Source organism: Oncorhynchus clarkii, chromosome 5 (genome assembly GCF_045791955.1).
Source record: "Oncorhynchus clarkii lewisi isolate Uvic-CL-2024 chromosome 5, UVic_Ocla_1.0, whole genome shotgun sequence".
Classification (NCBI taxonomy): domain Eukaryota; kingdom Metazoa; phylum Chordata; class Actinopteri; order Salmoniformes; family Salmonidae; genus Oncorhynchus; species Oncorhynchus clarkii.
Window position 1 is genome coordinate 33,971,051 of NC_092151.1, and position 14,386 is coordinate 33,985,436.

The following is a 14,386-nucleotide window of genomic DNA, read 5'->3' on the forward strand; positions in this document are numbered from 1 at the left end:
TACCGCCCCAACAGATCCACAGATGACGCAATCTCAATTGCACTCCACACTGCCCTTTCTCACGTGAACAAAATAAACACCTATGTGAGAATGCTGTTCATGGACTATAGCTCAGCATTCAACACCATAGTGCGCACAAAGCTCATCACTAGGCTAAGGACTCAGGGACTAAACACCTCCCTCTGCAACTGGATCCTGGACTTCCTGACGGGCCGCCCCCAGGTGGCAAGAGTAGGCAAAAACACATTTGCCACGCTGATCCTTAACACTGGGGCACCTCATGGGTGTGTACTTAGTCCTCTCCTGTATTGCCTGTTCACCCACGACTGCGTGGCCAATCACGACTCCAACACTATCATTAAGTTTGCTGACGACACAACAGTGGTAGGCCTGATCACCGACAACGATGAGACGGCCTATAGGGAGAAGGTCAGAGAACTGACAGTGTGGTGCCAGGACAACAACCTCTCCCTCAATATGAGCAAGACTAAGGAGCTGATCATGGACTACAGGAAAAGGTGGGCCGAACAAGTCCCCATTAACATCGATGGGGTTGTAGTGGAGCGGGTCGAGAGTTTCAAGTTCCTTTGTGTCCACATCACCAACAAACTATCGTGATCCAAACATACCAAGACAGTCATGAAGAGGGCACAACAAAACATTTTCCCCCTCAGGACACTGAAAAGATTTGGCATGGGTCCCCAGATCCTCAAAAGGTTCTACAGCTGCACCATCGAGAGCATCCTGACTGGTTGCATCACTGCCTGGTATGGCAACTGCTCGGCATCTGACCGTAAGACGCTACAGAGGGTAGTGCGAACGGCCCAGTCCATCACTGTAAGAGGAAAGCCCATCAAATTGTCAGAGACTCCAGTCACCCAAGTTATATTTTCTCTGCTACAGCACAGCAAGAGGTACCGGAGCGCTAAGTCTAGGACCAAAAGGTTCCTCAACAGCTTCTACCCCCAAGCCATAAGACTGCTGAACAATTCATAAAATCGCCACCGGACAATTCACATTGACACCCCCCCCCCCCCCTTTTGTTCACGGTTGCTACTCGCGGTTTGTTTGTTACCTATGCATAGTCACTTCACCCCCAACTACATGTACAGACTACCTCAACTAGCCTGTACCCACACACACACTGACTCGGTACCGGTGCCCCTGAATATAGCTTCATTATTGTTATTGTGTTGCTTTTTATTCTAACTTTTTATTTTAGTCTACTTGGTAAGTATCTTCTTCTTCTTGAACTGCACTGTTGGATAAGGGCTTGTAAGTAAGAATTCACAGTAAAGTCTACACTTATTGTATTCGGCGCATGTGACAAATAAAGTTTGATTTGAAGTGCCAGTCAGCAGAACCAAGCCAGAACCAAGCCTGTGGCCTCCCTGGGGACATTCAGTGACCGGACAAATGACTGTGCAGGCACACACTCAGTTAAATATTGTGTTTTAAGGCTCTGGAATATGAGAACTGACTGGATGTTATAGGCTGAGGTATGAGGACTGGCTAGTAGTCATACCACCCTCCCTTCTCCCTGCTGGCTCTGATGCAGTGGGAGATTATGCATTTTAGTCTGTGTGTGTTTCTAGGTAATCAGTCAAAAGTAGAATCAACACAATACATCTTTTGGCCTTCTTCAGGTAAAAAAAAAAACCTGAAGACCAAAAGCCTTTCATGTTGTTTCTACTTAATACGATTTTTTTTTTCATCAATTCCATTGTCCTGCAAGAGATGCTGAATCGCCTATCCACTTTTTTCCTCAATTCATGCACCTTGGTGGAAAAGAGGTGATCCCTTCCCTTTGCATAGTTAAGTGAAACTAGTACAAAATAATTCTTAACAATTCAGCTTGATTGAGGAAATTTTAATGACAAAACCTTTTTTCCATTTTACAATGAGGGGAAAAAAACCAAATTAAATCAAAAGGATGTGTATGATTACAATAACTATTGTTACCATAGCAGTGAGGGGAATCATTTTTAAACTTTCCTTTTCAAAATGGGCCCTGCAAAGTGTATATCTCTAACAATCTTCACTAAATCCCTGATGAGTTCAGTCTTATCATAGCTATACCTCCTGCTCTGTGCATTCAGACTCCAATGTCACAATACAGACAATAAAACTCACTGGAACAAACCATATAGAAGCCCGGGTGTCAGATCACAGACAGACACTGACCAACAGAACCACAATGGAGTCTTGGGAACAGAGGTGAGGCACGTGGCTACTGAGAAGAGTTGAGGTTCAAGGTGGACCTCAGTTCCTTTTGGCAGATGTGTAGAGGGAAATAAAGAGGTTGATGTCAGCAATATCCAACGGTGGAGTGTTAGTACAAACAGCCCCATCTTAAATCTCAACTTTGAAACACTGCGGCCCCTCTTTGAGCACGCTTGAATTTGTCCATGTAGTTGTACCTCTAAAACTAATCTGCCTTTGGACTCCATTCCAACTATCAGTGTGGTGAAACATCAGGGTTAATCCCCAGCTGGACTAACAACCTACATAAACTCGTTCTTAAATGTCTGCGTGTATGCTGTACAAGTGTGTAAGATGACCTGTCAGTTGCGCAGGCATATCAGAGGTTTACCCATTGAATCAAGCCTAAATAACTAGGCCCATGGTATATCGTAAAGAAATCAAGACAGAAACAAAACAATGACACGTACTGGACACATCTCATCTGGCAGTCCAAGCGGATTCTCTCCAATGAACAGCATCTGGTGGTTGTGGATTTGACATGGCCACAATGGCCAAATAAATTTGATAACACCCTTAATCAAAACTCAGGCTTTATTATGGTGGTAAAAATACTTTAAAAAAAGACCATAACATCTACAGTAAATTGTATTTATAGTTATAGACAAAAAGATGACTTTCAAAGGCATGCTCACATTTTCAGGTTAGCTTCTGTCTTTATGAAATTAGTTAGACCCTTTCAGGGTCAAGTGACGGGCTTGAGAGAGTCACCCAACCACCGTTGTAGATGGCACAAGCTTGGGCTACTTCTATTTTGTAAATCTGTGGGGCAGACAGCTCTTTCTTGTACCAGGCATGACAGAGTGCTGGAGCTAGTGTGTAGAGGAGTTTGGTTTTATGCTTTGCCCCCTCCCCCAAAAAAACACACTTTATAAACAATTACACCCAAAACAAGAGGAAAAGGGAACATGACCTCACTTTTCATGACCTCACCAATACAAATGAGGAAGGAAAGGGGGGGGGGGGGGGGGGGGGGGGGGGGGGGGGGGCTGGAGGCAACACATCTGTCCTAAGAACACAGCACGGTTCAGGTCTGCGCAGTTTACAGGAGGAGGAAATGCTTTAGGTGGGAGAAAGCAGAGAGAGAAAGAGGGGGCAAAGGAGAGGAATAGTTTGAGGAGAGAGGGGAATTCTTCATACAACAGTGTCATTTCTCCCGCAGGCACTCGTTCAGCTTCTTGCTCAGAAAGAACTCGTAGGGGGCGTGCTCAACCTCTTCCCAATGTACACCCTGAGGGGGAGAGAGAGAGCAGTTACACCCAGAGTCATTAACTAGTCGGCTGATAAGTGATAGATAGAGTTGTGGATTGTCCCTGCCGTGTCATGTGTGCTGTCAAAGTGTGTGTTAAGGGTGTGGCGCAGCAGGTGTCAATCCATCCCAGCAGCAGCTGTTCTACTATCCAGACCCAGACATATACACAGGGCTCGAGCATTGCAGCTGCCCACTGTGTGTTGCCACCACACGCCCTCTGCTGTAATAATTTTCTGTACATGCAGTTTTGTTCCAGGGATATCTGATTCCCAGTAAACAAAACATGATATATTGGATCTGATTGGGGTTCTTCTAATTGTACGCAAACAACTGTAAACAGAAGGAAATTGAAAGCTGTTCAGGAGATTACTTAGCCAGCTAACGGCTATAAAAATGGAAATGTTATTCTCAATGCAGACGCATTGATGGGTTGAAACAAGCCTTCCATAATGTCATCACTTGGCTTTTTCACTTCCATAAAAAAAAGTGCTATTATCCTACTTATAACACAAATGATTACCTAACGGAGGTTGATCGCAAAAGTGTCCTAGGTTTGCTCTTACCCAAGTCCCAGGACCAGGATGTGTGATAGTAGCAGTGAGGGGATGAACACTTTGAGGAACTCTGCAGAGAAGACACCTCCTTTCTTCATCGCCCCGGTCTTTCTCATGCTGAGTGTATCTGAATGCCGGGGGTGGCGGAAATGGAACTCCCTACAGGCAAGGACAAATTATGGTTATCATACAGTAACGTCACCATCTTCCTCATCAACATTGTCCCACAGGAGGTTGGTGGCACCCTAATTGGGGAAGATGGTATCAAATACATCAAACAGAGGATTTTCAAAGTGTTTGATGCCATTCCATGTGCACCGTTCCAGACATTATTATGAGTAGTCCTCCCGTCAGCAGCCCCCTGTGGATTCATTACAGTATTATCCATCATCTCCTTATCATGTGGAAATATTCAGCCATAAGTAGTATTACTGTATGCACAAACACACTAGGATTTACCTAGGAGATCAGATACAATAAGACTTGTATGTTTTAGGGGCAATGGGACTGTGTACATCACTCACTTAGGAGGAATGTTCTCGGGCCGACTTGACCAGTCTGCTACCCAGTCTGAGTCCTTCATCAGGATATCCATGTCCCTCTCCAGGGTATCTTCCCCTGACTGCAAGGGACACATGCTGCGCATTAGGACACTGATCTCAGTACAGACAACAGGGGGAGGCAGAGACAATATGGCTGACTGCCCATACAATACAATAAACCCAGTGTGAGGCTGCCATGGTTACAGACACTGACAGAGTGTGTGTGTGTAACTGTAATGGAACCTAAAGCGGAGGCTACTGCCGTGTACATGGATTCAAACCCACCGGGTTAGTGTTTCCTGTTGCCGTCGCCATTGTAACAAAGGTTATGGTTGTCATTCACAAGAGACTGAGGGAAGCAGCAGGTTATATTACCATGGAAACATACATGTGACGTAGGTAGCTCAGGCACACCAAGTAATAACTCTTACTTGGCCATCTCTTCTGCTGCTCACGTCCGCATCAAAGATGATCTGTCCATCATGATCATCCTCCTGGGGACTAGGAGGCCGGGGAGGACTGTGGGGAGGATCAAACAACAAAATAAAAACAGCCACAGCCAATCACTGCACTCCAAGTATTCTCTCCCTTGGTGCATGGGAATGTACACTTGTATGCAGTAACCAGGTTGAAGATTTGGGGCTTGCTCAAATTCCCAATGCATTAATCAAGAGACCTTGCCTCTGATGGCTCAATGTGCATATGAATCATGCCTCTATTAGGCTTTCACTTTGCCTGTCAGCCTGCCACCTCAAAGTGGATGGATGAGTCTGTCTGTGAGCTCCACCATTAGTAGGCGGTTGTAGAAACACTCCTGGTAAACATTCTCAGATGACTCATTGACAGTTGACGGACTCAGCTGACCGGGCGACCAGATAAGCCTGTGTTTATGGCAGGCAACCTCATGGCTCAGAGGGTAGGGAAAGCAGAGGTGTGAGTGGATTTAAGTCCAATGACCTCCCCCTGTGCACACACAGGTGATGAAGATGTTGTTGACTATTGCAAACTGATTATATTTACAGCGCCATAACAGCATACAGTACTATATCAATCCAGAGATTAAATCTACATGGATTTTGGGCTAGTATGTGACCTCAACAGTGAATTGAAAAGAGTTACAGGTGATTTTTAAGAATTGTTCTAGATTTTTATTATCTGTACGGAGTTTTTTCAAGGCCAAGCTGAACTGCGTTCTTCCTCATTGTAGCACCCCCTACCTGTCACAGGAAGAGTTGCTGCGGCTAGACTCATGCTGAGCGTCCAGTAGAATCTTTTCCATGTCTCCGTTATGGATGGAGGATGAGGAAGGCACATGCTCTAGGCCCCCCACAATGGCCTCCACCACCTCCTCCACCACCACCTGAGGCAGGGGGAGCAGACCCAGAGCTTGGCCAACGGTGGAGGTAGACTGGGACAACCCCGCCGCAGCTGCGGCCGCAGCTCTGTTCATCTCCAACTCCACCCAGGACCCTGCAGGACAAGTACATACAGTACATGACATTGGTCACATTTGTCAGTTGGGATACTTAGCGAATCTTATCAAACTTCACAACTTATTACATGTATATGATTACGTTCCATGTTTTTGTATATCTTGTATGTTTTGCAGACCATGGAAAATTGTGCCTCTATGCTGAACTAATAGACTAAAAAAACATACCTAGAACGATATGATGAGGGGGATAAAGAAACAGTCAGAGAGACTGGCAGAGACACACAGCCAAAGTTTAAAAAGTTCCAGCACAGTCAAAAACTTGATTATCCTGTTTTACAAAAAGTGTATGTATATTTCCAGGTTAGAATAATTGTGAATTATCACCATGAAAATGATAAAGGGAATTAAGTGTAAGAGCTGTTTGAAAAGACCGCCTGAAATGTGTCTGTTTAGGTGGGATGGAGTTTTGGCCTGCCTGGTGACATCATCAGGCGATATACACTAAAAGTATGTGGACACTTACTTGTCAAACATCTCATTCCAAAATCATGGGCATTAATATGGAGTTGGTTCCCCCTTTTCTGCTATAACAGCCTCCACTCTTCTGGGAAGGCTTTCCACTAGATGTTGGAATATTGCTGCGGGGACTTGCTTCCATTCATCCACAAGCGCATTAGTGCGGTCAGGCACTGATCTTGGGCGATTAGGCCTGGCTCACAGTCTGTGTTCCAATTCCTCCCAAAGGTGCTCAATGGGGTTAAGGTCAGCGCTTTGTGCAGGCCAGTCAAGTTCTTCCACACCGATCTTGACAAACCATTTCTGTATGGACCTCGCTTTGTGCACGGTGGCAATGTCATGCTGAAACAGGAAAGGGCCTTCCCAAAACTGATGCCTCAAAGTTGGAAGAATAGAATTGTCTAGAATATCATTTTATGCTGTGCTGTCAGTTTACAGCACCTGCTGTTATATACGAGCCATGGCCTAGCCTGGCTGATCCATGTTACTACATGAGCCCAGGCAGGGACTCGCTACAGGGGAGACTGCCAGTCACAGTTAGGATACAAATTATAGGGAGTTACACTGACACTGGAGAGACATCCAGTCTCTTTCTCGCTCTGGTTTCCCCATCTTAAAATGTCTCACATACTCCCCTAATTTAGGAAGCTAGGGTTCACAAGCAGAGCACATGATCTCATAGCAGAGAGAGTAAACACACTGGTCATGTGACAGTCAGCCTAGCTGACTTAGTCTCTCAGTCAGTTTCACCGGCCAGACATTGAATGACAGCAGCCCCTAACCCCAAGTCCAACTCAGCACCCCAGGCTCATCCCGAGGATTACACAGTGGCCTGAGCAAAGCCACTGTCGACAGTCCATTGTCCGTGCTCCATGGCCTAAACAAGGTTGCCATGACGCCAGCGTTGAGCCGAACATTCTGGCTGCTGCTCGCTCTGTCGTGGAGCTGTTATATGGAAACGTATCTTATGGTAATAAGAACCAGTATGTATAACCTAACCAATGGCTCCAAAGACTCACATAATCACCAAAGAAGAGTAAGGTAAACTGAATATACCCATTGTGTGGATGGGACTGAGATATCTTATCCAAGACAATGACATTGCAGTGGACATAAAGCTTTCCTCAATTCTGAGAATTACACAGCAAAAATGAGTATCTACTTATTTATAGACAGAGTGAGTAAGCTCTGTCTAACAATAACAAACCTTGTTCCCTCCCTGGCTCGCACTGCAGCTGGAATCTAACTGACTCAACATGTACGCTCAAACTTCCGAATGAAAGGCTCCTGATCCTCACCCTCACTTTCCTACTCCACCCTGCTGTGTCCTGAAAAACGTTCTGCACTTTCCACATGTCACTGTGTCCAGAAATAGCACAGCATGCCAACTCACTCAGTTCAGGGCTTGGTAATGCTCGATCACATCTGCCCATACCCAGCAGCCCCCATAAAGGGAGGTCAACACAGTGCTGACTGTGAACTTCCTCTAGAGGCATTATATGTGTGACACTGATAAACATGCCTTTTGCTCCCCTTGCAACCCACGCACACGGAGATCTTTAAATATACATCCCCCAGTTCATTCCAGACTGAGCACATACTCCATCAATATTTGCTAACAGGATATATCCATATAGGCACCATCATAGTGACAAAGTTGAGTAGAAGGCTATGACAAAGGAAGATCACAACGCAAAAGGGAAATTCTACAACTTTTCAACCTCATTTTGCTTATCGCCAGCACAATAGTGTCTACATGTGAAAACGATGCATTTCTGCATTTGTAGAATTTTGTTTAAATTAAAGTTAAATAGAACTATCCAATGACGTCAAAAAAAACATTTTGAAAACAGTCATTTTAAAACACCGAGTTCAGCTCAGAAACATGGTACTTAACTACAATGACCATAACAAAATGGTAAATACATTTTTAAAAAGTTAGCTTGAATGACAAAGGGGGAACACTGTTACATCCAATGTCCATTTCCCCGAGGCTGATGCCACGCAGGTGCACACAAACAATCAAATAGTGCCACACATGCACTCAAACGCATACAGCTGGACTTGCTGTTTAGATTTTGGTTGTCCTTGATGTCTATTGTTTCTTGCATTGTTGTTTTTCCTCTCTTTTCTTATTTTTGTTGGCGCATGTTTTGGGTGGGTTGGAGGGGATGGTAGAAAGAGTCCACAAATTAACAAGCCACACCTGTTAATTGAAATGCATTCCAGGTGACTACCTCATGAAGCTGGTTGAGAGAATGCCAAGACTGTGCAAAGCTGCCATCAAGGCAATGGGTGGCTGCTTTGAAGAATAAAAAAAAAAAACACTTTTGGTTACTACATGATTCCATGTGTTATTTCATAGTTTTGATCTCTTCATTATTATTCTACAAATCTTTGTATTCCTATGAAAAACTTTAGATGGTGCATGAAGCCGGAAGTATTTGAATTTGAAGCGTGCCATATTGCTGAAAGGGGCTGAATGGCACCAAAAAAAAAGAAAACCCTAAAGATCATGGTGAAAGTGAGCGTAACTAGCGAAGGATCATGGTCGATGTAGTCGTTTTCACCCTGCCTGAGAGTCAACCTCAGGGTTTTGGCAATGAGGCCATTTATCTGCTTTCCCAGAGTCAGATTAACTCGTGCATGCCATTTTTCTTATGTGTTCAGCATGAAGGAGGTTAGAAGTAGTTTTGCGAGCCAATGCTAACTAGCGTTACATATAAACTTCCAGTTGTGCTAGTGCGTGCAATTTGAAGGGAATTGTAGAGACATAAAAATGGCATCCACAAATTAATCTGACTCTGGGGAAGTCGATAAATGGCCTAATTGCCAAAATCCGAAAGAATCCCCTTTAATGGGTCTCCCGAGTGGTGCAGTGGTCTAAGGCACTGCATCTCAGTGCTAAAGGCATCCCTACAGACCCTGGTTCGATTCCAGGCTATCACAACCAGCTGTGATTGGGAGTCCCATAGTGCGGTACACAATTGGCCCAGCATCGTCCAGGTTAGGCCGTCATTGTAATTAAAAGTTTGTTCTCAACTGACTTGCCTGGTTAAATTAAAAATGTCTATGGAGACTACTTTTAGCCTGCCAGTCTGTGATTGGTCCGTGTCAGCACGTGCTCCTGTGAGACAACAAATGTAGTAGTCAGAATGGATCACTATTTAACTAAATATCTCGATTTGTTGTGACTAAAATAATTCAGTGTGGATCTAACTTGATCATAATCAACTAATTTTAGACCCCAAAACTGCCATCAATAAAATAAACAAAAGTTTGGCCGTTCTGGCGATAGTAATTGACATAGGCTTTCTACGGCAGACCAGGGCTTTTGGCAATGCTATGTTGTGACTTCACGCTCCAAATCGGAAATCCACCTAACACATTGGGGGCGATTAAACAGCGGAGCCCCGTTGCTGAACATTATGCAAATAATCCGCAACATTGTGTTGCTATTGACCAATCGAAGTTCACTATCGTTTCCAGGCCCTACGGAATTGGCTTTTGATGCATAACAACTAACAAGCAGGCTAGCACCAACATGAAGGAGAAGCAAGCTTGGCTAGCCAAATTTACACGTAAAAAGGATCTTGGCCGTTACACACCCAGACTGCATGAGAGAGGAACGTACACAACAATGACGAGAGGGACAGAGACAGTTGGTGAAAGTATACCTTATCTACTTTGAAGAACAGAAGTTACAAATGTAACTATGGTTGTACGAATACCTGGAAGACCGTGAGTACGGTTGAAAGTAAGTATTTATATCACTTGACTCCGCGCAGGTAGAGTAGAATGAACAAAGTCACGCCTGTGATGTGAAAGCATGGGAGGACGTGCCCACGGTTCATATAAAACCGTACGTCAGACAACGCACTGTCTCCGGGAATCTTCCCCTAAAAAGATTACAAGTGACAGGAAAGTACTGACGGTCTTCCAGGTGTTCGTAGAATCATAGTTACAGTTGAAGTTTACATACACCTTTAGCCAAATACGTTTAAACTCAGTTTCACAATTCCTGATATTTAATCCTAGTAAAAATTCCCTGTTTTAGGTCAGTTAGGATCACCACTTTATATTAAGAATGTGAAATGTCAGAATAATAGTAGAGAGAATTATTTATTTCAGCTTTTCTTTCATCACATTCCCAGTGGGTCAGTAGTTACCATGCACTCAATTAGTATTTGGTAGCATTGACTTTAAATTGTTTAACTTGGGTCAAACGTTTTGGGTAGCCTTCCAGAAACAGGCATTTGGAAAGTGCCTTGTAGGTCAAATCAAATCAAATTTATTTATATAGCCCTTCGTACATCAGCTGATATCTCAAAGTGCTGTACAGAAACCCAGCCTAAAACCCCAAACAGCAAGCAATGCAGGTGTAGAAGCACGGTGGCTAGGAAAAACTCCCTAGAAAGGCCAAAACCTAGGAAGAAACCTAGAGAGGAACCAGGCTATGTGGGGTGGCCAGTCCTCTTCTGGTCAAGTGCCCAGTAGGTCAAGTGCTGCTGGGTAAATCGGCAGACAGCCGCCCCCCCCCATTCAGTTTCTACCCCCACGCCTGATGTGGTGTTTGGGGCTGGCTGCATTGCCGTCAAGCACGTGTTAGGCTGGTGGTAGGGCCAGGGGCATGTGTAGGGGAGAGCGGCGAGGTTCACACGCGTCAGGCCTCCTTCTGCCACGACTCCGTGATGCCTGGTTTCTGGGTTCCACAGCAGTGTAGCCTGACTCAACTGTTTTCTATGTTCGATGGCCCACTCTGCCGCAGGGTCAAAGAGCAGTCCCGGGACCACTAGGAGATTTCTCATTGTCCGCCTGGAGTTATTGGGCACTGGGGCTAGGGCAAGCCAGACCTGGTGACGAGTCACAACTAGGGTGAACATCAGTCTGCCTAGCTCTCTGGTCATGAACGCAAAAGCTTGATGTAATGCATCATTCAGGTTGCAGAGATTCAGGTTCGCATGGTCTAGCTGGAGCATCCCGTTCTGTGCTAGCATGAACATAGAGAGTTCCCAACGTGGGCAGCTGTGTCATAGACCCATAACAGTAGCTCATCTGTGGCCATGCACAGATGTCTGGGGCAGCGGGCATCTTCCTTCGGGGCTTTATCTGGGGTAGAGCATCAGCTCTGCTATGCATTCATCCACTTTAGGCATATGGTCCAGCCAATGTTTTGTGTCACGCATGGCAGATAGCATCCTACTATCCTTGGTGTGGTGGGCGAGAGCCCACGGGTTGGCCCAGCATCTCTGAAGCTCTGTAAGAAAAGCCGGTGAAGGTGGTACACTGAACGGTGTAGATGCCTCAACTCTGCCTAGCCGCGCTGCGCTTCCCTCACAGGCAGGGTGGCGCAGTTAATGCAGAGGTCTGAAAGGGCCTCACGCAGGTGGCTAACACCTAGGCAGCAGGGCACAGGTCATGACCATCTCCTATTTGTAGTTCATCTCCACAAGACGAACAGCCATGAATGCCCAGCATCATGGTGTTGCGATGTTCTCACAGCTCAGAACGTGACAGTTAAAAAGGACATATGTTATTTTTCTTATACAATATACTGATTAATCAAATGAACTAACAATAGTAACTGGATAATGTATTACAACAGCTACCACAATACACAGTAAAGGTAGAGAGCTACAATAATCTGACGGGAGTTGTATAGCACCCGCAAATAATTTCAGGTGAGATGTTTAAACGTAGGCTTATTTATGGTAAACCAAGCTGAAAACACAGTGGCATCTAGGTGGAGTTGGTATGTTTTATAGCTGGCTAGGCTAACAACCTTCTTAGACGCGGTTATCTAAGGAAGTGACTCGGTTGAGTTTTAAATAGTTGAAGGATGACTAGTGCCCGGTGGCCTTGATAACGAGCAAAGCAGTGGCGGATATCTTGAAAAGGTTAGCGCCAGGCTACGGAGGCCAACACACACACACACACTAACTGGTGGGCTAAATCAGCACAATACAAGGAATCCCAATATCCTCCGATAAAATGGATAGGTAGAGGAGAGCTGTCCACACATCTTGGAGGGTGAATTTTGCACTCTGACCCATAGGTCACAGGCTGTTGGGTGACAGACTGACAGTACACACAACTCAGAGTTTTGATTACCCTACCTGGACCTGGGAAGATGCAACCCGAAAAACAGGAGCAGCGGCGCATTTAACTTGCGCGATACAGCTAAACTAACTTTCCAAGAAGAAATAAGAGACTTTTCTTTCATTGTAATTTCATATTTTTCTATTGAGGTCTACCTAATGTGGACCTGACAGAGGCAATGGAATAGTTGTAATGTTCTGGTAATTGAATGTTCATTATTTTGTTATTTGGCATTTCCATTATTTCACAATACATTGAATGTATAAAAATAAATCAACAAAATCAAAAAACATGATTATGATTTAATAACCAAACTACCCCCAAAAATATCACTACATTGTTCAGAACTAAATTGTCTTTAAATTGTTGTGAGGGGTTGATAGTGAATACACCTATAATCAAGCAAATTATCATATACCTGGTATAACAGTTCATTTGACTGATCGTATTGTATTAGTATTTTCACAGTAGCAGGCTACCCAGAAGTATCAGGCTGCTACATACAAATTGACCAGACTGAGTGCAGCAGGTGTGTTTAGAGGTGCATGTGTAGTTTTATCCGCTACTCTTTGCTGGTCTATATTTAAACCCACAGTCAGATTAACTAGGCCAGTTTGCTACGTTTACATCCACGGCAAGAAGACATATCTATTACACAATTAGCTGACTATGCATTTAATAAAAACACTTAATATTCCAAGTATGTTTCGTTAGGTTTTCGTAATACTTCTTTCCCCTTTCCTATGTGCACTAAAATGTTAATCTAATTTAACCCCATTTTTGAGCTCTCAAGACTTCTTCCATCTCGTCTTGTGTCGTCTTGTTGACATCCACTTTACCCCGCCTATTCAGCACCGCGTGCAACAACGATTGGTTTTACTGTTGGTCAATCTTACGGTTTATACAGCCTCTTAAAATCACATTGGTCCATGATACTGTCAATACAGAAAACAGGAGTAGCACAATGTAGGTCCTTCCACAACCCTTCTCCATGACTACATAGAAAACCAACCCAAAACTCACTAGATATTGTTTATACACTCAGTCAAATAGTAAAGTATCAAATGACAATGATTCAACTTACCTGACACGTTTTCTAATAAACAATAACAGTAAAATATAGCGAAGCATTTCGACGATTCATACCATTTAGTCCAGCGTCTCCGTTGTTCTCAGCTACAGCAGCAGCTTCAGACATCGTGACTGTGTGCAGGGTGGCTTGCATATGACTGTCAATCGAACACGCACACTCCCTCCAAACATTCGGACGTGCGCGCATCCGCGTACCAAAACTGACCTGAGTCGCCTTGACTTTGTTGCAGAATAGCTACGGCCAACACAGTTAAAATGTGTTCTGTTAGCTGATCTGGAACCAGTGGTTAGGAGCACTGCAATCTTCCTGGAGCTCTGTGATGACGTCAGATGATCGAGTTCTTTAGTAACAAAGGCAGGCAAAAAGCATAGGCAGACTAACATTACGTAACGTACTGGAAATTGACCACCCCCGTTTATATTATACATCAGTGACACCACATCGTGAGAAAATAACAGGAATAAATTATAAAATTGTAGTTCAATACTTTCACAACTCTGTAAAGGCATCATCTGTATATTTACAAGACGTGAAAGAATCTTCATTTGCGATCGCGCACATCGGCACGTACCCCAAGATGCCAATGCCATCCCTCAATACCCAGTTGTGTGTAGTAGATCAAAGGATACGCCT

General features: G+C 44.4%; 1 protein-coding gene across 1 annotated transcript; it reads right to left on the reverse strand.

Annotated features, from left to right (window-relative positions):
* Window positions 1–1,855: 1,855 nt before the first annotated feature.
* LOC139408687 (BCL2/adenovirus E1B 19 kDa protein-interacting protein 3-like) lies at window positions 1,856–14,362 on the reverse strand. Its single transcript, XM_071152901.1, has 6 exons — window positions 13,807–14,362; window positions 5,828–6,080; window positions 5,042–5,129; window positions 4,593–4,690; window positions 4,078–4,227; window positions 1,856–3,493 (listed from the first exon to the last, which is right to left on the reverse strand). Exons 1-6 carry the CDS (start codon window positions 13,937–13,939, stop codon window positions 3,445–3,447), a joined length of 771 nt encoding a protein of 256 aa, XP_071009002.1. The 5' UTR covers window positions 13,940–14,362; the 3' UTR covers window positions 1,856–3,444.
* Between the last annotated feature and the right edge of the window lie 24 nt (window positions 14,363–14,386).

Coding starts and splice junctions, on each gene's coding strand:
- LOC139408687 (XM_071152901.1), bottom strand. CDS start 13,939: ATGCGCGCACGTCCGAATGTTTGGAGGGAGTGTGCGTGTTCGATTGAC. Junction 5,130..5,827: donor AGCAACTCTTCCTGTGACAG/GTAGGGGGTGCT, acceptor TCCTCCCCACAG/TCCTCCCCGGCCTCCTAGTC. Junction 4,228..4,592: donor CCCGAGAACATTCCTCCTAA/GTGAGTGATGTA, acceptor CCTTGCCTGTAG/GGAGTTCCATTTCCGCCACC.